We start from the raw sequence: 22,196 nt of genomic DNA on the forward strand, positions 1-22,196 counted from the left end.
TTTTAACTGTGGAAATGAGACAATGGGGCTAGAATTTAATATGGACCCTACCATGCTCTTCTTTGGATTTGCCTAGCAGTTAATGCAGATGTATGTATAAACAACAGGGATGAGGGGAAAATGTGCCCTCTGCTGTGGTTTGCAGGAATCAGATATGAGAGAAAGCCAAAAAGGAAGTTCTTTGTGGAGAAGATGCCAAAGAAGCCTCTCCGAGGGAGTCTGCTATGCAAGACAACATCAATTATCAAATCTCAAGACTGACTAGGGTGGGACACATACTGTCATCAACCTTTGCCAAAGTTCTAACTACACATGGACCACCCTTTCCATGCTGGGTTTGACTGATAGAGTCTGGCCCAGTAACACAAAATTCCACTACCCAGGAACATAACTCTTTCTAAGTAGGGGACACAATTCAAAATCTCTTGTCTTAGAATAAAGAATATTTCAGATCATCTTAATTTTCTTTGGGCCCCAAATGCACAAAGCCAGGTATAGAGAATTGATATCTACCAAACAAAGCATTCCAGGACTCTTAAATGTGCTCAGAAGTCTCCTAGCCCAATTGGGTCATGGTTTCCATGACAACCAATACATGAATAAGGCTTTGAGGTTAATGGCCACATTCCACAGGACATGGTATAACTTTTTAAGTCTTGATATTTCTATGCGAGTTCTTCATATATGACCTTGAAGAACACTGTTTTGTGGTTATAAAATCCAGAACAGAGTGGTTACAAGCTTGATTTCTTACACAAGTACCTATATTCCAGTGGATGTTTTCAGTCCTCATCTATTGCTCAGATTTTATCTCACTACATGTGAAAAAAAACCTCCTACTTTCCCCATGTTTCTTTCCACCACAAACTTTTAATGAAGAAGCCTGGGGGCTCTGGCTCTGGCAGGGTTTTATTAGTTGGAACAGAAACATAGAAATAATATGTTTATAGACATGTAGGACTTAATAAAAAATGTAGATCTTAACAAATGATTAAAAGCCTATAATATTCTGCTTCTCCAGGGTTCGTCAGAGGTGAACTCCAGGGATCCAAAACATAGGTTCTATCAGTAGTTTGAGGAATCATGGTGACAGGATCTTAAACTGCATGTTTGTGGTTAGTATTCTGGAAGCTATTCGGAAGGTTATAGGGACTGTGTCTGCTTTCCATGTACCCTGGATTTCAAATCATCATCTTATTTCACCTTCACAGTCTCCCAGCAAAGTGTTATTGATTATACTTTACAGATGAGAAACTGAAGTTCAATAATACTTAGTAACTTGCTCAAGGATGCACAGCTAATAAACAATGGATCCAGGGCTTAAGTCCTGCTGGCTTCAACTTAAAAGCCCATGCATGAACCATTATGCCTTCAATCACCAGGACAAGGCCTAGGACACAGGGACCAATATCAAGGTCCATTTGTAATAGGAACTGCATGCTACCTATGGGGTCACAAGCTCAGATGCCTATAGGGTCAAATGACATAAATTAGTATGGTACATGGGGTAAAAGATATTAGGGGGTAGGGAACTGGGATAAAATAAGAGACCAAGACCATTTTCTGTCTAAAAGAGGTGCCTCTAAACATCTCCATATAATTGTTGGCATTACAACTATCAAAATTTTCAAGAAACTGGAAATCTGATTTTTAAGTGAAAGATTTTCATTTTGAAAAAATGGCCAGTAACCCCTGGCTTCATTTTTAACCCCTATAAGCCAAACAAAATACATTCTGGTGCTATTCAATATCCTCTGCTTTTGGACTGAACTGCTATAAGGGTAAAACCTCCGTCTTCTTTACTCTTATAGATCCAGACCCTAGAACAGAGTATAAATGCTTAATAAATTTTTATACAAGTGAAGAAATTCTCAGATCAACATTCTGGAGAGGTGAAGAAGTATAGAGCCCTGGCTCTTAGATACAGAGTACTTTCATCAGAGCCAGGCTGCCCACGTTAGTGGAAAAGCTACAATATAGCAGATGGACCCATAAATATTCCCAGTGAATTTCAGTCAGGGTGGGAAGCAGATCACATCTTTCCTTTGGGGAGCACAAAGTTGATCTGAGAACTGGGTAAGACTGAGCTAGCACCCAAACACTGGGACTGTCAGGGAAGGGAGGCTAGAAATAAAAAACCTGAACCACGTCTCCCAGCCTAGTTCTTCTTTTCCAGTATATTCCCTATGTTCCAGTTATCCAGTCTGTGAAATGGGGTGAATGGGGTATACAAGTCCAAATCATGAAAGAAAATAATGAGTTAATGAACAATAAGTTATTTGGCATTTTTTACAGAAAAACATGCCAAAGTATTCAATGCCTCTTATAAATATGATCCCAAGAAGATTCTGAGTCATCTTTGAAAATCCATAAATATCTCTGGATAATAAATTAGATGAAATGTTAACAAAGGGGTTTCCCAATAAAAACCTGCCTAAGCCTCCATCCATCTTAGTCTATTTTCAATGTGAAAAGTATCTCGTATTTTCTGTTCTTTGATTGTAGGTATGTTTTTTGGGATAATAACTCAAAATTAACAGTCAAGCAAAAACTAAGTCCTCATAAAAAGGTATGCTTCCAACTGTATGACTAACCTTCAATATATTCAGCTCTAAAGCAGACCTCACTGTCAGGAGCCTTGTTCCAAGACAACAAGGAAAATCACTTATACCTATGCTGTCACCAGCTGCCACTAGCTAGAGTATTGGCCCAGTACACAGGCTAGACTTCTCCCACATGCCTGTAAGCAGGAAAAGGAGCACTGCTTTCATGCTCCCCACTGATTATACCTTAGTATGCACTACTGGCACAATTTGATGTTCTGGCTCTCCCAGGCCCTGGTGTTGGCATGACCAGAGCTTGAGATTGCTAGCCATCCCTGTGACTCACGTCTCAAGACACATACTCCTTTCCTAGTTCCTAAAGGAGTTGGTCTCTTCCCTGTCTTTTAAGCTAAGACTATACCTGAACAATATATCTTTTTAAACTAAAGAGACAGTATTACCCCATACTCAATAGTCCATTCATTCACAGCCCTTCCTCATCCTGGAGAATAGTTTTGCTTGACATCTTTATTAAATAATACAACGTACTCCTCTAAGCAACCACAGACAACTTGTGATGATATTAAAACCAACCAACTCCAGCTTCCAATCATTCCAAAAGTACTCCCAGAGCACAGTATGATACAACTTCAAAAATAAGAATACCAACCTTTAGGAACAGTGGGAGAAGACTCAACAGGCTCCTCTGACGCTCAGCTGGGCTCCTATGATCCAACTGCTGATATTCCAGAAATTTCTTTTCTACCTTCTTCCAGAGAGCTGTGGGGCCCTGGAACTGCCCTCCATGTGGGAAGTCAGGCTGAACAACATCAGGCTGGCTTTCATTTTTGGAACCTGGATCCTTAGCTCTGTCTTCAGCCTTTGAAACATCTTCTCCCTCCATGCCTTAGCAAAGCAGCTCTGAATTCAGAACAGAAAAACAAAAATGAAAAGTCCTTTCACAGCACTTCCTGATGAATCTGGTTGTGGGACAAGGTACTGTATACATCAGTCCAGTTCCTCCTGAAGATGGTTCCTCTAAGAATCTGAAACCAACTAAAATAGGAAGAATTTGTAAAAAAGAGACTCAGATTTACAGTTACTCACAGATATTGACAATCTAACATGTGCTGGGCTTTTAACACAGACTCTTATGAGAGAAATGTGTATTCTGAATTTCTCTACATGGTTAGTTAGCAAACCAACTGGGACAGAGCTATAGGAACAGCTAAATGTCCACTTGAAATGCAAACCTTTACCAAAGCCCATTTTCTTATTTCCTGGTGCTGTATCTCTTTTAAAAGACTGTTAATAGGAGAGACATGTGGAAATTATCTCACCAATATTTGTAGAAGCAAGTAATTCTGTATATTCAATTATAACTTCCTTCTACCCCAGGAGTCTACAGGATATAGGTTTTTCATTCTCAGCATTATTTGATTCACACTCAATATTTTTAGAGGACTTTGTCCTCAAAGTGACTTCCTAACCCTCCATAATAACTTGGAAACCTCTAATAGTGCAATCAGGAGCAGTTTATGCAAGTTGGAGGCCTTGAGTCAGTAGGCATAAGGACAAAAACTTATGCCATTAAAATAGTCAAAGACTGACTTTCCAGATAGGTAACCCTGAGAAGGTACCTTTATCTGTGCCCTTGACTTTTCAATTGCCGTAATCTTTAAGTGGGTCATGAATGACTTGGCACAAGAAAGGTTTCTTTATTGTTTATTTGTCAAGAGTTCGGGAAGCTCCAAGTAGGGACCAGACTGTCCAGGTTCCCTGAAAGAAGCCCTCCACCCCAACCACAATGTCACCAGGTAGCAATCCATTCTGGAATCTGGCCAGCAAACAACAAGCACTAATCACAAGATAGCAACCAGGCAGAGAGACACATGCAGTGGGTTTAACAGTGTTTTGCTCTGGGCTGCAGCAATGGAGGGGGTGCACCCTGCTTTATTTTTAGCCCAAACACACACACTCACACACACACACACACACACACACCCCTTGCAGGCTGGAATGGGAATTAACTAAAGATCACATGGCTGGACTAACCATCCCCTCGCTGAAACTTTCTCAGTCTTTATATGCAAAATTCCATGTGTCCCTGGCTTTTCTTCTATCACATTTACTTATTACTCAAACTCCATTTTCAGAAATCATTTTATTTTTACAAAAGCCATGTAAGTGCAGTATTGAAAAGTGGGAAGGTGTTACAAAGAATATCAAGCTTGCTTATACCCAGAGAAATGACTGTTGATATTCCTGCTTCCATCTATGACTATACAGTTTAATAAAAACACACTAATGATATCATTAAGGCAAACTTTTTATTTATATTTTTTCTTTTTTGGTTGGTTTTCTGAAAGTTGGTGGGGGCTTATTTGTTTCCTTTTGGGGGTTGATCCGTAGGGCAGATGGTGGGGTGCCTCATGTTCCTCAGTCTCAGCATAGTCTCTTCCCTGACCTAGGCCAGTCTCCTTTCTGGCTTTGTTAGTTTATTCATCTATTATTGGACCTCCATTGCCACTCCCATTCCCTTCTCCACCACCCTGCCCACTGCATCTACTTGATAGCATGGGTTCCTATCAAATATGTGAGATTTCTGAATGCCTGCATTGGAAACTGCCTGACTGACCTTCTGCATCTTTTCTACAGCTCATTTTTTCACTCAGCATTATGTCTTCAGACCTAATGGTGCAGCAGTTTGTCAACTTCATTTCTTCTAACTGCTGTCTCCTGTTACAAAATGGGCAGGCATCAGGTGCTATTTGACTTGTTCGCTCTGCAGTGGCAATAGCTAGTTCCCAACAACATCCTATACTGCTCTTGATCCTGTCCTGACACTCCCATGAAGGGCTCCTCAGGCACTGCATGTTCCTGGTTCTAGGTATGAATGTGGGAGCAGAAATGTGGAACAAGTGTATACATCTGTTCAATTTCAACTATGTATCAGCAGCTAAGATGCCACTAGAAACCTGGCAGCAGACCACACTCCACACATGGAGCACATGACAGCTCCTCTACCATCTCATTCATACCTCTGCTTCCCACCACCCAATTTCTAGTGTTTGCCAATGTGACTGAAGTAAAGTGATTCTTTGTCATTTTAATTTGCATTCCTCTAAGCTCATAATGAGTCTGAACATCTCTATATGCCTATTAGCCTTTCAGATTGTCTCTTCTGCAAACTAACTGACCATAACCTCTACTTATTTTTCCTTGTCTATCTTTTTCTTTTTGCTTTGCAAGAGTTTATTCTAGAAACTGTTCCTCTGTTGGTTTTAAAAATTGCTAATTCTTCTCTCAATCCATTTTTAATAAATTAGTTCATAATTTTATTATGCCACAAAAACATTATCATGAATATTTTCCATGTTGCTAAAGATCTTCATTTTTAATGGCTGTGTGGTGGCTGTAGAGCCATATTGATCTTTAATTTAACTAACTTCCTACACTTACATATTCAAGTGGTTTCCAATTATTTGTGGCTATCAGCAACACTGTAACATCAGGCTTTGTGTTTATGTCTGTCCACATATTCATGATTAAATAACAAATTACAACATGTTCCTAAATTTCTGAAAGAAAATAGCTGAATCTAAAGGCAGGTAAATTTTCCAGGCTCTTGACACATTTACAAACAGTTTCTCCTGAAACACCCTATCAGTGTACAATCCTACCAAGAATGTACAAGAGTTTACATTTCCTCTGCTGCCTTTTTTTTAAATCTAGCTGATCTGATAGGTAAAAAAAAAAATAAATGCATCTCTGTTGTTTCTTAGTCATGTTTTGTTATAATGTGAGGAGCTGAGCATACGTCTGTCTGTCTGCAGCTCTGTCTCCCTCAGGAAGCCCAGCAGTGGCTTTCTGGGTCAGACCCTCCTTGACTGACCAATTCATTCAATGAACCATGTCCAAGGCCTCACCAGCACACCACATTTTTAGGATAAGTGGTAAGAGGACAAGTTCAGCATCAGGTCAAAATGTGAAAATACAGTCCTGGGGACCTGTAGGAGAGCTCAGCTCCTTCCCATGCCTTTAATTGCCCCTGGGAGCCACATATCCACTAAATGTTAGCTCTGTGAAGGAAAACCATATATCAGCAGTTGACACAATGTAGATACTCAATGAAATGTTACTGAATAGGTAAACAAAGAAACCTGTATGCTGACGGCACCCAAATCTTTCTCTCTCTGTAGCCCAAACCCCTCTTCCAAACAAGTCCTTTTTTCTCACTCAAAGATTTCTACTTGGATTTCCTGCAGACTCTGAAAGTCACTATGGGCCAATCAAACCACCACCCCTGTCACCCACAGAGCCAGCCCTGTCAGGCTGGGCATCCCCACTCACAGATGGCTGTTAGAGTGTCACTAAGTGTTATCTCTTATCATATAAATGTCATTTTGTGGCCACACCTGCAGGTGCTCCTGAACAATTCATTCCATGAACCATGTCCCAGGCCTTGGCAAGACTCCACATTTTTAGGATAAGCAGGTAAGAGAACAAGTTCAGCATCAAGTCAGAATGTGAAAATACAGTCCTAGGGACCACTGCTGGGTACTCAGGGGAAATAACAGAAACAGCTTCAGATCTTCTGAAGTTAAGAAGCCTTGTTTATTGTAGTGAAAAGATTAAATAGACAGAGATTTTTTGAGAAACAAGAATTTCTAACAAGTGGAGAATCTATGAAATCCCATGGAGAAATGGTATGACTCCAGTGTCAAGCTGTGTCCCCCTCCTGTGCTCCCCCTGTCACCCTTGGCCTGCTTGGGTTTTATTTGTAAAAAGGAAGCAAACAAGGAATAGGCTCTCAGAGTTATGTGAAGAACAGCAAGAAGAAATCATTCTAACTCACTTCATTGTCAAACATGCCCTCTATGAGTGCCAGCACATTCTCATCCACAGGAAAAGGGGATGTGTTCGGGGAGGGTTACTGGGAGTCTAGGGTAGGGCTGGAATTATGGTAAGGCAAGTGGAACACTCACCTCAGGCCCAAGACTTAAGTGGGGGTCACAAAAATCTCAGTAGCCAAGTTAAATAACAGAATGCAATATTTTCAAAAATCAAAATTAATGCCAAAAATGCATAATGAACAAAATATCAAAAACTTAAAAGCCACATCCTGGCCTAGACTTCTGTGGATTCTATTTTAATATGTAGTGTAGTGGCCATGAACTGAAGTTTTGGGCCAAATCTAATGGGCTCTGATCATAAGACCAAGGAATGAAACTCATCCCTGACTCAGTGTCCTCATCTGTAGACAGGACAATAATAGAACCCTCAGAGGGTGCCATGTCAATTGAGTCAATGCCCGGCACATGTCATTTTTAGGATTGAGGGACAGGCATTTATCAGTGCCTCCTCGGTGCAGACATTTACATGTGCGGCTTCACTTAACCTTCCTACCATCCAGCCACGTCAAAGCTATTGGCCTTCATCCACAGATAGTACTGAGGTTAGGAACAGAGAAATTACCTACACAGGGTCCCATTGCCAGCTAGTGGCCAAAGAGAGTCCACCACAGTCTGTCTTGGCTTTTGCTGCCTTAGAGCATCACTCAAAACACACACTAGAGGCTGAGCTCCAAGAAGGGCTCACCTGCCAAGGTGGAGAGAGGGGGGTTGAGACCTGCTTGACCAGGTAACACAGACCAAGGGAAGCTTACCACCCAGAAAGCTTTCTTGGAGAGGTGAAATTCTGGAAGAGAGATGAAGGGGAAGGTGGTTTTGGCAGGACTAAGAACTGAAGTCTACGAAGGGTTCCAGGTTGCCAGAAAAAGACAAAGCCCTCCTCTCTGACAGAAAGCTATTTCTGAGTTGGGGTCTAGCTTGAGGAAGACCAGCATCCCTGCTTTCCTGCAGCCTGCATGAGGCAGCAAGAGACAGCCACACAGGAACCTGCCCACTCATGCAGCCCTGAAGCAGAAGGGAGCCATGGACTGGGGTGGCAGTCAGAGGACAGGATCCATCATACCCAGCTTGGCCACTTCAATGCCTTAACCAGCTTACTTCCCCTCTTTGAAATTAGATTTGCCTCATCAAAACAGTCCTGGTTAGCTCAGCTCTACCCTCTGGCCTCAATGCGTTAACATTGGGAAAGATGCATGACAGTGAGTCAGGGTAGAATGGCTGGAGATGCCTGAGTGGGCTGAGAACCTGTGGGTTCCATGTACTGAGGGGCATTATGTACATAGAACCAGATATGTCTGACCCACAGGGGGTTTCCTATGACCTCAGTGGCACCAGAGCTAGGAGTGGCCATGTGGGCCCCAGCCCTCTGGTGTCACAGCTCATCTTTGCTCTGGCCTCCAACCCACACCCACACCTAACCCCAGTACAGATTTGTATCATCTACACAGCTCTGCTTCAGAATGGTTCAAAGCACCCAGGGCATCCTGCTTGCAGCTGACACACTGGAGGGTGACATCCAGAACCTGAGAAAAGGTTGAGTTGCTGATGTTTGGACCACTAAGCCAACACTCTGATTGACTGTTTCATCCCTTTTTGTGGAGCTTAGAGCTGCTGAGGAATTGCTGTGATAAAAGTCAAGATGAAAGTCGCCCCTCCCGCTTTCTTGTCAGTGTGTGTGGCTGTTCCCCTTTCTGGACTGCACCCCCTGGTGCTGAGGTAGACCTGTTTGCCATCTAAGACACAGGCCATGGTTCCCAGACCCCAGAGCTGGGGGAGCCTCTAAACCAGATGATATAGAACAGAACAGCAACTTCCTCTGTTTCCCTTTCCATTCTAAAGCCAGTTCCTCACTTCACATCAGCAGATCCAAACACTCTTGCGCCTGTGTCAGCCAGAAGCTATCAGAAAAAAACAACACAGCACTCTTGTTCCAAAAATTTGTGCAGGGTGGGGCTAGGCCTTCCTTCCCTCTTCCCTACCATTTCCTATTAATAGGAGAGTTTACAAGTTGAAAGTAAATTGAAAAGGAATCAGGTGAAAAAACAAAAGTTGTAACAAGGAGGCTTTGTTTATATCTCTACTCCAAAGCCCACTGTAGCTAATCAGAAATACTGAGGGAACAGCAGCATTCTCATTAGGGAATTGCTAATTAAATCCACACCAAGATACCAGGACATACCTGTTAGAATGTCTTTAAAAACAGACAAAGAAAACCCAGAAAGTGCTGGCAAGGATGCAGAGAGACTACAACTCTCAACCTGGCTGGTAGAAATGCCAGTGGTACAGCCACTCGGGAAGTGGCCCAGCCATCTGGGCACTTTCTGAGAAAAGTTTACATATATCCAGCAATTTTGCTCTTAGGTATCATTTACCTTAGAGAAATGAAAACTTATGTTCCTACAAAACCTATACATGAATGTTTATATTAGGTCTATCGATAGCAGTCCAAATCTGGAAATAACCCAAATGTCCCTCAGTGGTGAATGGGACACTCCTCCACAGAAAGGAGCCTACTGACCCTCACAGCAACCTAGATGAATTTCAAAGTCCTTAAGGCAAGTGACAGGAGCCAGTTTCAATGGCTCCTGTTATCTCTATCTGTTTATTTGATGTTCTAGAAAAGGCAAAATTACGGGGACAAAAAAAATAGATCAGTGGTTGCCAGGGATTGGTGATAGGAGGGTGGCCATGAAAGGATGAAAGGGACTTTTTCTACATAAAAAAACCCAAACATTCTGGGGTTGAAAGTGTGTCAATAGAAAAGCTAGAGGCAGAAGTTTTAGTCCTTACATTCGTTTTTAGTCAGTATAAAGGGGATACAGCTACACAGAACTACAGTAATAATTTCACCTGATGAGCACATACTTTATTGTGGCTCTGCATCCTTATCTCTGTATCATCCCACTTCATCTTCACAACACTTCACAAAGAAGCAAACAGCAGCAGTATTGTACAGGTGCTGAAAGCAAGGTTCAGAGAGGTTTAATCTTCCCAAAATGGCGACAATGTAAGTTCTGTGTGTCTGACGCTAAAACTCATATGATCCTCCTTATCCACACCTCCATCTTCCTAGGAATGTCACAAATTAGGGAGAGAATCAAAGCTCCTGTGAACTTAAGGCACCCTAGGGGCTCACCCAATGGCCTTCCTATTCTCAGCCTTTGTGATGGTAAAGTGTGGGGACTGCTCCATAAATTCAAGTTCACTTTTCCATCCGATTAAAAAAATATTTATGCTCACCTTTAATAGGAACCTAAACAACAAAACAAAGAAACAAGCAAAATATAACCAAAGTCACTGAAATAGAGGACAGGCTAATAGTGACCAGAGGGGAGAGAAGAGGGAATTTCAGGGGAGAATGGGTAGGGTTTACAGGAACAAATTTAAAGGACACATGGTCATAAGCTAAGGGGAGGGTGGTAATGGGAGGGAAGTGGGGAGGTTTGGGTGGGTGGGCTGGAATGGGAGTAAAAGGGAGAAAACTGTACTTGAACAAAGATTAAAATAAAAAAAAAGTATGAATAATGATGTTGTCAAAGTGGCTGAACTAATGGACAAGGTGAGTCAATTACAAACAGTAAAATGATAACCAAAAGAATTAAAAGCAGAAGACCAACAGATTATTTACAATGGCAAGAAGGTGGAAACAATTCAAATTTCCATCAACAGATAAATGGATAAACAAAATATGATCTGTCCATACAATGGAACATTATTCAGCCTTAAAAAGGAAGTAAATTCTGACACATACTACAACTTGGATGAAAGCTGAGGACATTATGCTAAGTGAAATAAGCCAGTTACAAAAGGACAGATAATGTATTATTGCACTTAATAAGCTACCTAGAATAGCCAAATTCATCCAGACAGAAAGTTGATTGATGATTGCCAAGAGTTGGAGGGAGGGGAGAATAAGGAGTTAATGTTTAATGGGAATAGAGTTCCAGTTTTGCAAGATAAAAAGAGTTCTGGAGATGGATGGTGGCACAATAATTTGAATATATTCAATGCCACTAAGCTGCGCACATAAAATGGAAAATTTTATGTAATGTTTACTTTTCCACAGCAAGTACATAGATAATGTATGTTTAAAGAAGAGGATGTAAGTCCTCCAGTTTGATGACTGTAGTAAAGTAATAAAAATAATAACATCTATTGAGTTCATACTCTGCCCTGAGCATAGTGTGCAGTGCTTCACATATGTAACTAATTTAATTCTCCCTGAGTCCTGTGGCACAGGGACTCTAGTGTCTGTTCTGACATCCCTTACAGGTGAGGAAACAGTCACCACTGAGTTTCAGCTGCATTCCCAGTGTAACATACCTGATGTTTTCAAAGGTGGGACAGGAATACCCCTTTGGCCCAAGATATCCGTAAACATTTGCTACACACACAGCTGTTCTGGATGAAGGAGGAAGAATCAGTTACAGAGGCTCTGTGTCCATACCTGAGTTAGATCTGGGACAAGAGGACTGACATAGTATAGAAGGGCAGATGAAAATGAGACAGCAACAAGGTCAGAGGAGACAGGAAACAGAAGTGGCTTGAACAACATAAGCCTCAAGAATTTATAGAAAGTGAGCAAGAGTATTGAATTCCTATAGGATAGGGCCCAAGAGCACAGTCCCTAGAACACTCAAAGGAAAGGAGTAGAGGGTAAACTTGCAGAGTAACATGAGAGTCTTGAGGTTTCCATGGGGCTTTGTGAGGAGTTGACAGGAGGTCAAAATAGTCTGAGAATTTGCTTTGACAGGTCTTACCTGGCATGGCAACCAGCCTTCAGTTGGTGCTGGAAGGCCAACGGTCAGGACCTTTGGCCTACAACCTGCCCTCTAAGAGAAGGAGTTTCTGAAGGCAGTGGTCTTGATGCTTTGACGTATATCAGCTTTGCCTGAAAAGATTATTAAAACCCATGTTTCTGTACCCCACTCACAATTTCTGATTCAGGGGTAAGGTACAAAAATTTGTATCTAACAAGTTTCTAGGTGGTTCCAAAGCATCTAGTGCAAGGGCCACACCATGAGGACCACAAGGGGCCACACTTTGAGAACCACCAAGGGCCACATCTTTGGAACCACAAGAAATCATGCCCTGAGAACAACCAGCAAACACACCTTGAGGACTGCCTGGGGACATACCTTGGGAAACTACCAGGGGCCACATCTGAGAGACCACCAACCCCTGAACCACCAGGGGCCATGCTTTGAGGACCACCACCCAAAGAGATGCCTTGGAGAGGGCCTTGGGAATCAGAAATGTTTTGTCATCTAGTTTTTGCCTAGCAGTACTGCAAGCCCCAAATAGGCATGCTGTTCTTAGGAGCTATGCTCCAGGGCAAGAACAAGAGCACATGCAGGGGACAGTATGGTAGGGGCAGTCAAGAAGACAGCAGCCCCACAGATGGGGTCTGGGAAGCCAGAGGAATGCTCAGTGCCAAAGGTGCTCCAATGCATGGCTCCAGGACAAGAAGCAGGGCTTGGCCAGAAATCACCTTGGCGTTGCCCCAAACCCACCCCAGTTAGAAGTGTCCCCACCTCCTGCATCAGCCAAGGGCTGAGTGCTTGCAGGCAGACAACAGTAGAGCCCAGTGCTTCACATCCTGCCTGAAATGACTCAAGAGAGAAAGAGACAGCTCAGGTTTTTTCCAGAAGTTCAGGAATTCCCCTTAAGACTAAGATGGGAACTGCAATTATCAGGAACCAGGTAGACTGAGCGGCACCTCCCATGGCCTTCAACACTTCCTTTTTCTGATTCCCATCCATGCACTCCTGGCCAGCACACACCTCTACGGTTTTTGCAACATTAACAGAATGTAGGAACTCACAGTGGCCTGCAGAAGAGAGCCAGTTTTATATATCAGAATGTGTACTAACTTCCACATTGCCAAAAATGCTCAGGGAGCAGTTCCCCTGGGCGGATCCTTGAAGTTCAGCTGCAACTGTGCTATCCCCATCAACACTAGGACATGGGCTTGTGACCACACAGGTAACAAGAAACCCAGCTCCAGTAACTGTGGTGTCTCTAGTGTGGGAGCCAATGCATGGCTCAGTCTCTAGTAAGGAAATGCTGCTTGTGTAAGAATGGCCACAACCACTTTGTAAAATATATGATAGTCTACTATGCTATATACCTAAAATTAATGCAAAATAATATTGTAATATTGTAATAATGTAAACTGTAATTAAAAAATTTAAACAATGGCCATAAGTAAATGAGAATCTATTAGCAGAGCCACCAGTGTTCTCTAATCTTAGAAAACTTACACAGCAGGCATCACTGTTCCCATTATACAGATGAAAAAGCAAGATTCAAAGAAACTGAGATTCAGAGAAAATAGGTTACTTATCTGAAATAAAACTGCTAATAAGCCTCAGAATCAAGGTCAAACCCAGACTATTCTGACTCCAAAGCTCCATACCCCCTCCACAACTCCTGCTTGGTTTGATACATGTGGTAAGAATAAACTCCAGGAAGCACTGCAGGGGGCCCTGGCTGGTCTTACAAAGTTATTGCTAACCCCTGGCAGTAGAAGGTCAAGAGCCTGGACTGCTTTCTGGCCCTAGTTCACACCACAAACAAGCAGTAATAGAATAGGACCCTGTGGCCTTGTTATTCCCCAGGAGAAGAGCTGGTACCTGAGGGCTACCAGGCCAAGGGTTTGTTAGTCTGGGCACAAAGTAGACACCAGCTGAGCAGTCACTCCCTGGGCTGATACCGACAGCATACCCAGCACTAGTCACTCATCCTCCAGGGCTCCTCATCCTCCAATCCCAGGAGAACTGAAACCACTGAGAACTTTGTAGCATCCTTTACACTTCTCAGGCCACTTGTTAAGATGTGATAAGTGAAAAAAGATTTATAGCATTGGTTAGTTGACACAGTTGTCCTGTTTAGCTTATTAAATTTCAAGTATAATTTGGTCAGAATATATACACAAGAATCACTAAACTTTATATTGTATCTAGAAGATTATATTCCTGGCTTTTAAGGAATTAAGCATCTCTTAATTCCCATGGAATTAATTACTAAATCAGAGAATTAACTTTTAATTCTCACAGACCAAAGAAAGCCTACCAAAGTGAGAGCACAAACCACCTGCATCACATGTAAAGAGAAATAGTCGTCCTGCATTCCTTTCTTATGCCAGGCAAAACTAAATCCAGAAAACTCTGCTTTGGGGTTAGTGAGAAAAGAGACACTTCCATGTGCAACTTTGCACATGGTGCTTTTTCACAAAAGTACAGAGCAAGGAAACAGTGCTAGCAGTGGAAGGCAGGTTCATTACCCCCTGGGCTGAGTCTCTTTGCCTCTCTGTGACTCAGTCCCCACCTGTAACATCAGGCTCCTTAAGGGTCTGTCCACCAGTGAAAGTCTGCTTTTCAAAGTACTCTCATGTTCAGAGTCTTCAAGTTTTTCCCCTGAGACCTAGATATTTGTTAACCAGAATGAATCTTGGCAAAACTCTTGATGTGTCAGGAATATTTTTAACTCAGACCTAATTCTTCTACATGCCTTGGAGATGGGAAGCAGCACCCAAGGAAACTCAAGGGAGGCAAGGAGCCTCAGCATACTACACAAGTAAGTGAAGCAGTTTCTCTAGGTACCTGCCCTCTGTGGGGGTATGACAAGTGCTACCGCCGCTGCTCCTTCATCTCTCTCCCAGCCTTGCTATGCAGGCCTCTCTGCCTCCAGTCTACACTGCCTCCCAACCCACCCATATTTGTCACTCCCTTGCTGAAATGTCTTCAAAAGCTACCCAAGTTCTCAAGGAACATTCCCACATTTTGGGCCCTGAATGACATGCCCCCCTCTTCATCGCCTAATCTCCCACTGCACCCCCAGTGGTGTCTGGCCAAATTAACTGTTCACTTATGCTCTGACCCTATGCTCTTACTCAGGTGACTCGTCTGCCTTAGATGCCCTCCTTTGACTTCACATGTCCAAATACTGCTGCCTTCAAAATACAGTTCCAGGCTGCCTGCTGGGCATAGCTTCCCTGATGTCCCAACCAAAAAGGTGACACTCATCTCTCCAGCTCCCAAATTCCCACCACCACTGGCCCCATCTGTGATTAGAAAGCAGCCACTACCAGCATGTGACAGCACTTTGCAGTTTTCAAAGCTGCATCCACACTTGATCTCAGTAATGACACAAGAGTGTGCAGGGTTTTGATCATCCCCATGTGTGGGTGAAGAGGGGAGCCTGGGAGTGAAAGTCACTTGTGCTCAGGCACGGTGGAGTCAGGCAGAGTAAAAGTGCATATTTAGTAATTCCCATATTTACCATTTTTCCCCAGTAACTGCCCTGTAACTGCAGCAATCATCACTTTCTTCACATTATTATTATTCATGAATATGCTTTTCTTTCTCATTCCTGTATTTTCTCAGTTCCAAGTTTTGATCAATTATAAAATGTCACTACTATTTAATAAGGTGTGGGGGGTGGCATATCATAACATTAAACATGTCAAAAATGATCTATTCTGACACACTAAATTGTGTGAGGAAACAGTATTTCTTGTACAGAAGGTGATATTTTATGTGGGTGATGCAAGGGGGACCCCTTTTTTAAAACGGAAGTAGTAGAATGACTGAAGGGTAACTGACCCTCTGTTCTCCTGTCCCAAGACAAAACTATGGCCCCATTTCAGTTACCCTGACATGTGTCATTTACATGTGAAATGTTTCCTGGAGACCGGTGTGTGAGAGCAAAAACTAAGATAAGCTAAGACTTGGTGTTTTTTTCTGGTTGAGGAGTAGTGCACTGGGGGTGGGGTGGTGGTGGTGGGGTGTGTGTGTGTGTGTGTGTGTGTGTGTGTGTGTGTGTTTGTCTTCTTTTGAATACCTAGACATTTCCTCATCCTGACGCTCCCAGTTTTTTTCCTCACCCCGGCAACCCTCAGCAGCTGCACCCCATGCAGCTGCTGCGCATGTGCTGGATGCCCAGCACCCTGGTGGGAGACTGGCGTTTGCGGAAGAGAAGAGTGCCTAGTGGTTTACACCTCCCCCTTTAGGGCTGCAGCTCCCTCTTCGTCACTATGCTCGTGCAGGATCCGTACTCTCAAGGCAGAGACAGTGTTTTATACACGTCTCCCAGCCCACTGCCTTCTGCGCACGAGGCCACTTTCTCCTTGATCTGGTCTACGCTCAAGAGGCCCAGGGGAAAGCCCTACATTAACTCCCGGTATGCTTTGACCAAGTATATAACTCAATTTTTTCATGTGTACATATCTTTATTCTTCTTTGTATGTATCTTATAATATGTGCATGTCCTTTGAAAATCCGATATGGAGTGCTACTTGGGAAAAATTTATTATTACATTGAAAACACAAAAATCAAAAAAGTATCCCCCCTTTTTTGCATACTACTTTTACATCGAAGCATATTTTATTTGTAATTGATATATAAACAATTTTAATTGCATGAATCACCCATCATCATATGATAAACATATTCCATGTTGTCCTTTCCCCTAAATTATCAGATTTAATCATCATAAAGCATCTCTTGATCTGTCTGACATAATTGACTTACTCCCTAATAACTGGATGCTGAGGGTGTCTCCATTGCTCTTATGGGCAATGCTGGAGAAAGGACACCCACTTAATCATTTAGTTTCCTGGGGATCATCTGTGAAGATGAATTCTCAAAAGAAAGATTCATAATTGGGCCAAAAGGACAGTTTTTGCACTAGTGCCAAACATTGACTATTGATATTCAGAAGTAGTTCCTCAACTCGTTAGTAGAAGTGTTGCCAATTGCAAAGGGCACAGGCTTTAACATCAGGTGGAATTGGCTCAAACTTCAGCTTAGTCACTTACTGTCCGAGGGACTAAGGACTTTACCTCTCTGAGCCTCCATAATATCATCTGTAAAATGGGAGTAATGAAACTGATCTCGTTGAGGAGATTAAATGAATTTGTAAATAGTGGTGCCCTACCCAGTTCCTGCTTGTTTGTAGGGACTAAATCCATTCTTCTAGCCCTCCATGCTTTCTATCTTCTTGAAATTATTTGAGACATGAGGCCTTTCACTTCCTACCATCCCATCCTTCTTGAACCATGTTCCCCACAAGAGCCTCTGGCCATAATACATCTTCCTCTATGGGTGCTGCTCACCAGAAATATAAAGCCAGCTACAGATTCAAGCCACATGTGTAATTTTAAATTTTCTGGCAGCCACATAATAAATAGGCTACATTAATTAAACCTGTTTATTTAAATACATTTGCAAATATTTTATTTAACCCAATATATCTCAAATACTATCTTTTCGACATGCAATCAATGTTCTTTAACTATTAAGGAGATATTTAATATTTGTTTTTATTGTTTGTAATATCTTTGAAATCAGATGTATATCATACACTCACAGCACATCTCAGTTCAGGCTGTTTACATTTCAGGTTGGGCTACAGACTACTATCCAGGTAGCCCACATCTAGACTTTGAGACTTAAGCTTTTAACAGGTATGTGGATTCTTCAAATGGGACTATCAGCTAAGGATTTAGGAATGTTGTCTGGAGACATCATTTCAAAGGCAAAATGAAGAAGCATTTTGATCGTTTGCAGCACTTGGAGGGAGATAAATGCAAGGCTCTAGTTGTAAATAAAATGGGTAGCAGCTCTGTAGTGTGGCTCAAAGAACTCTGAGGAGCCCATCTTCCTCCTTTCCCTCCTACACAAAATGTCTCCCCTCTCCCTCCCCAATGGCCAGGCTGACTTTCTTTTCTACCATGAAGGTCACTTGGGGACATGAGGAGCCAAGATTTTATGTCTCCACTTAATGTCTAATACATATCATCACCTTTGTGTGTTCAAACCTATATTGTGTAATAACCACCACCTTGTACATATGCTTCTTCACCTTGACCCAGCTCAGTAAATGACATCTCCATTCTCTCTGTTGCTCTAGAGTCATCTTCAACTTTTTTCTGCCCCACAACCTATATTTAAAACATCATCAAATCTTCCCTGACTAGTGTGGCTCAGCGGATTGAGTGCTGACCTGCGAACCAAAGGGTCACTGATTTAATTCCCAATCAGGGCACATGCCTGGGTTGCAGGCCAGGTCCCCAGTAGGGGACACATGAGAGGCAACCACACACTGATGTTTCTCTTCCTTTCTCCTTCCCTTTCCCTCTCTCTAAAAATAAAAAAAATTAAATCTTTAAAATATCATCAAATCTGACTATCAGAAAGTATCTAGAATCTCACCACTCTGACCATGTGTCATTATCTCTATTACTATCACTTTTGGGCAAGCCACCATTACCTCTAGCCTGGATTATTACAGCAGCCTCTTGACTGATAGCCTTGTTTCTTCCTTTGCTACTCTTTGAGAAGCTAGAGTGATTCTTTTCTAAAATGTAAATATAAATCAGAAAGCAAAAAATGTATTTAAATTATGACTGAAAATATATAAAAATATAAAATTCTTAGTAATAAATCTAGGCAAAAATATATACTATTTTTACGAAGAAAATTATTAAATTTTATTTAAATACTTTAAAGAAGACCTAAATAAGTGTGGAGATGAATCTTTTTCATAAATTGGAGGAGTAAATTTCACAAAGATATCACCTCTTTCCAAATTATATTTCCAATTAAATCTGAACATAGTTTTTTTGTTGAACCTGAAAAGCTGGTCCTAAAATTCATATGAAGGACGAATATACCAAGAATGTGAAGATGGAATGGAAGAAAGAAAAAAAAAAGAGGAGACTTTTCCCAGATATCAAAATTTATTATAAGCCTATAGTTAATATTATGTAGTATTGGCAAAGGGTTATTGCCAAACAAATCGACAGCTTAGAAAAACAGACCCAAATATACACAACAACCTGGTTTACAACAGAACTGTTGTAGATGAGTGGGTAAAGAATGGCTTGTGAATATCCACACAGGAAAATCAGAATAAAATACAGTGTCCCCCCATATCACACCACACAGAAAAATTATTTTCAGCTGAGACTAAAGACTTAAGTGTGGAAATCAAAATTATTTCTAAATTTTAAAAATAATATAAGAGAATAATTTTGTAACTTTATAGTGAAGAATTTCTTAGACAATGCATAAGTATATATCATAAAGGAATATATGGATAAATAAGCCCATTTAGAATTAAGATACTTGCTCATTAATAGAAATCACAAAGAATGTAAGGGTGCAAGGCACAAACAAGAGAAAAATATTTACAACATACATAAATGATAAAGGATTAGTACCAAGTATGTACTGAGTTACAGTAAATCAACAGAACAAAAGACAGATGACCTCATAAAAAAATGGGAAAGAATTTGAACCAACAAAAAAAGAAGGAACACTGAATGACCAAAAAACATATAAAAGATGTTCAACCTTAGTAATTGAGGAAATGCAAATTTAAACAGTTTGATAGTTTTTCATTTTCACTGGATTGGCAAAAATTAAAACTCTAACATCAAATGTTGGTGAAGATGTGGAACAACAAAAACTTTTACACAATGCTGATGGGTGGGGAAAAAGATATCATGCTGGTATTATCCAGTCAGGTTGAAGATATATATATAACCCACCAATTGCACTTCTAGGACATGTACCCTAGGGAATTCTTGCACATGTGCCCTAGGATACATGTGCAAGGAGAGTCCTAGCAGCACATACAAGTGCTAGAACATCTATCAATTTATAATAGGAAAATAAAAACCTAGAAACATCCCAATTTCCCATCAGAAATAACTTGGAGAAGTATACTGAGATATATTACTATATAACAGAATACTATACAGCTGTAAACATCAATGAATTAGAGGCTTATGCAACAATATGAAGAAATTTCAGAAACATAATTTTGCAAGCAAATTAAGTCTTAAAAGAATATGTAATTCCGGTTAAAAAAGTTCAAAAACATGCAAGACAAAGTAACATATATTTAGCCTTTTAAATGTATAAGGTAAACCTACAAAGAAAATCAAGGAAACAATAAGCCCTACATTTAAGACCACAGTTTTCTGTGACAAGAGAAGGAGAGGGACAAGCAAGGGAGTATGCCAAATATGCTGATAATCTCTAAAAACACACTAAGGTGGCAGCACACAGGGTCCATGGCGTATTTATTCTTTATACACTATACACTTTTCCTAAATATTCTTTTCTATCTAGTCAACATTTAAAAGCTTCCCAAATCAGGGGGAATACAACCCAAGTCCTCACACTGCAGAGGAAGGCCCTTTCTGACCTAACCCTAGCCGACCCCTCTCTAGCTGGTCACTGCATGCCACACAACCCTCTGCTATGCTGGCCTCTAATTCTGCACCTGGGCCTTCTCCATTCCCCTGCCAGAGATCTCTTTTCAGAAAACCACAGGGCTCAGGCCCTCCCTTCCTTCCACTCTCCACTCATCAGGCACATATATTCCCAACCTCCCAACCCCCACTCCCCACCTCCAGCTCTCCATCCCACTGTAGCCCATGGCACCAAGCACCACCAGCCCATCACTGACCCCATGGCCTTTAACAGTGCCTGGCAGGAGGTGGTTTTTAATAAATATTTGTTGAACAATGAAATGGATGATTACGCAGAAAATCATATTAAAATTAAAATTCTCCATGGAAAGGGTAGTAACACACAAAATTCTTAGTAACCAGATTAGCTGCTCATCACTTCAGACAGGTTGGGACAAAGGATTGGTTCAGTGTTTTCAAAGGTGGGGTTTCAGGGGAGGGGAAAAGAGCGAACTCTCAATCAACAAGACAGGCCTACTCATTTAGAAAATGTTGGCATTTCTAAGGTTTAATGTGGTAATTTAGATGAGGAAAGGGAGGCCCACACAGGCACCTACTTACCAGACTCCCAGAAGTGACCACAAGGCCAGGACAGAGCCAGCTCTCTTGGTGACCAGTCAGAAGTGAGCCCTACAGCTCATCAACCTTCAGAGGCCTACTTAGGGGCTAGGCAAGGGAGTTTCATAGTCAGCCCACCTCTCCACCCCTGAACAGTTGGTACCACCTCCCTAGGTGTGGCAGACCTTCTTCTTTAGCAGAATCATGAGTAAAGACCTGACCTGGAGTCGGAGGATGAGCATTGGTGCTAGAGCCTGGCCTGTCCCGGCAAGCCCCAGAAGTGACAGACACCCCAGCAGATCCCAGCATCAGAGTGGCCCTGACCACAGATGCCGCCCATCCTGCAAAAAATTCATGCTCCTCAACTCACCTCCTTTCCCACATCCACAAACCCAGACCAGGCACTGGTGGCCAAATGTGTTCCTATGCTTAGCTTTCCTGGAGGCAGCCAGTAGGCCCCACCCTGACAGACAGGAACCCTATGCCCACCTCTGCATTAGTCTGGCTTGGACAAGAGCAAGGTAACCTACCCAGAGGTGTGTCGGTCAGGGCCTGCACACATCAGATGGCATGGGTGCCCCCACATCCAGTCAGAACCCCCCAGGCCTGAGGGAAGAAGACCCGGTCCAGCATCATCAGCCTTCAATGGCGTTTCACTATGAGTCACTCAAGCTAGGCCTCTGCTCATTTCCTGGAGAAAGGAGAAGTGGGGAATCTGCAAATGACTGATTCTGCCCACTCCTCAGCCATCAACAAAACTGCCAGAGTTCTTGTGGGTGACTCAGGCCCTGCAGAGAGAGCCCTTAGGGCAGTATGTCTCAGTGGTCAGGCAGTGCTGATGGGGGCAAGAACAAAGAGAAAAAGCTTGTGAATGGTGGAAAGGACTTTAGCTCAGTGCTATCAGGCTGGACTTTTCC

At 42.1% G+C, this 22,196-nt stretch overlaps 1 protein-coding gene across 3 annotated transcripts in view; it reads right to left on the minus strand.

The window, feature by feature from the left end:
• The window catches only part of WDFY4 (WDFY family member 4), a 345,693-nt gene extending 323,746 nt beyond the window's left edge, over nucleotides 1–21,947 (minus strand). For 2 of the 3 annotated variants that reach the window (XM_045842001.1, XM_045841998.1), the window contains exons 1-2: nucleotides 21,810–21,947; nucleotides 3,214–3,464 (exon numbers count right to left, since the gene is read on the minus strand). In XM_045842001.1, the coding sequence (XP_045697957.1) occupies nucleotides 3,214–3,447 (234 nt within the window). In that variant the 5' untranslated portion in view covers nucleotides 3,448–3,464; nucleotides 21,810–21,947. Of the gene's footprint in view, nucleotides 1–3,213; nucleotides 3,465–12,216; nucleotides 12,348–21,809 lie in introns of all 3 variants that reach the window. The other variant, XM_045841999.1, reaches the window with a different exon arrangement.
• Nucleotides 21,948–22,196: the final 249 nt, after the last annotated feature.

This window comes from Phyllostomus hastatus, unplaced genomic scaffold, assembly GCF_019186645.2.
Source record: "Phyllostomus hastatus isolate PE091 unplaced genomic scaffold, TTU_PhHast_1.1 phas_contig_38, whole genome shotgun sequence".
Lineage (NCBI taxonomy): Eukaryota > Metazoa > Chordata > Mammalia > Chiroptera > Phyllostomidae > Phyllostomus > Phyllostomus hastatus.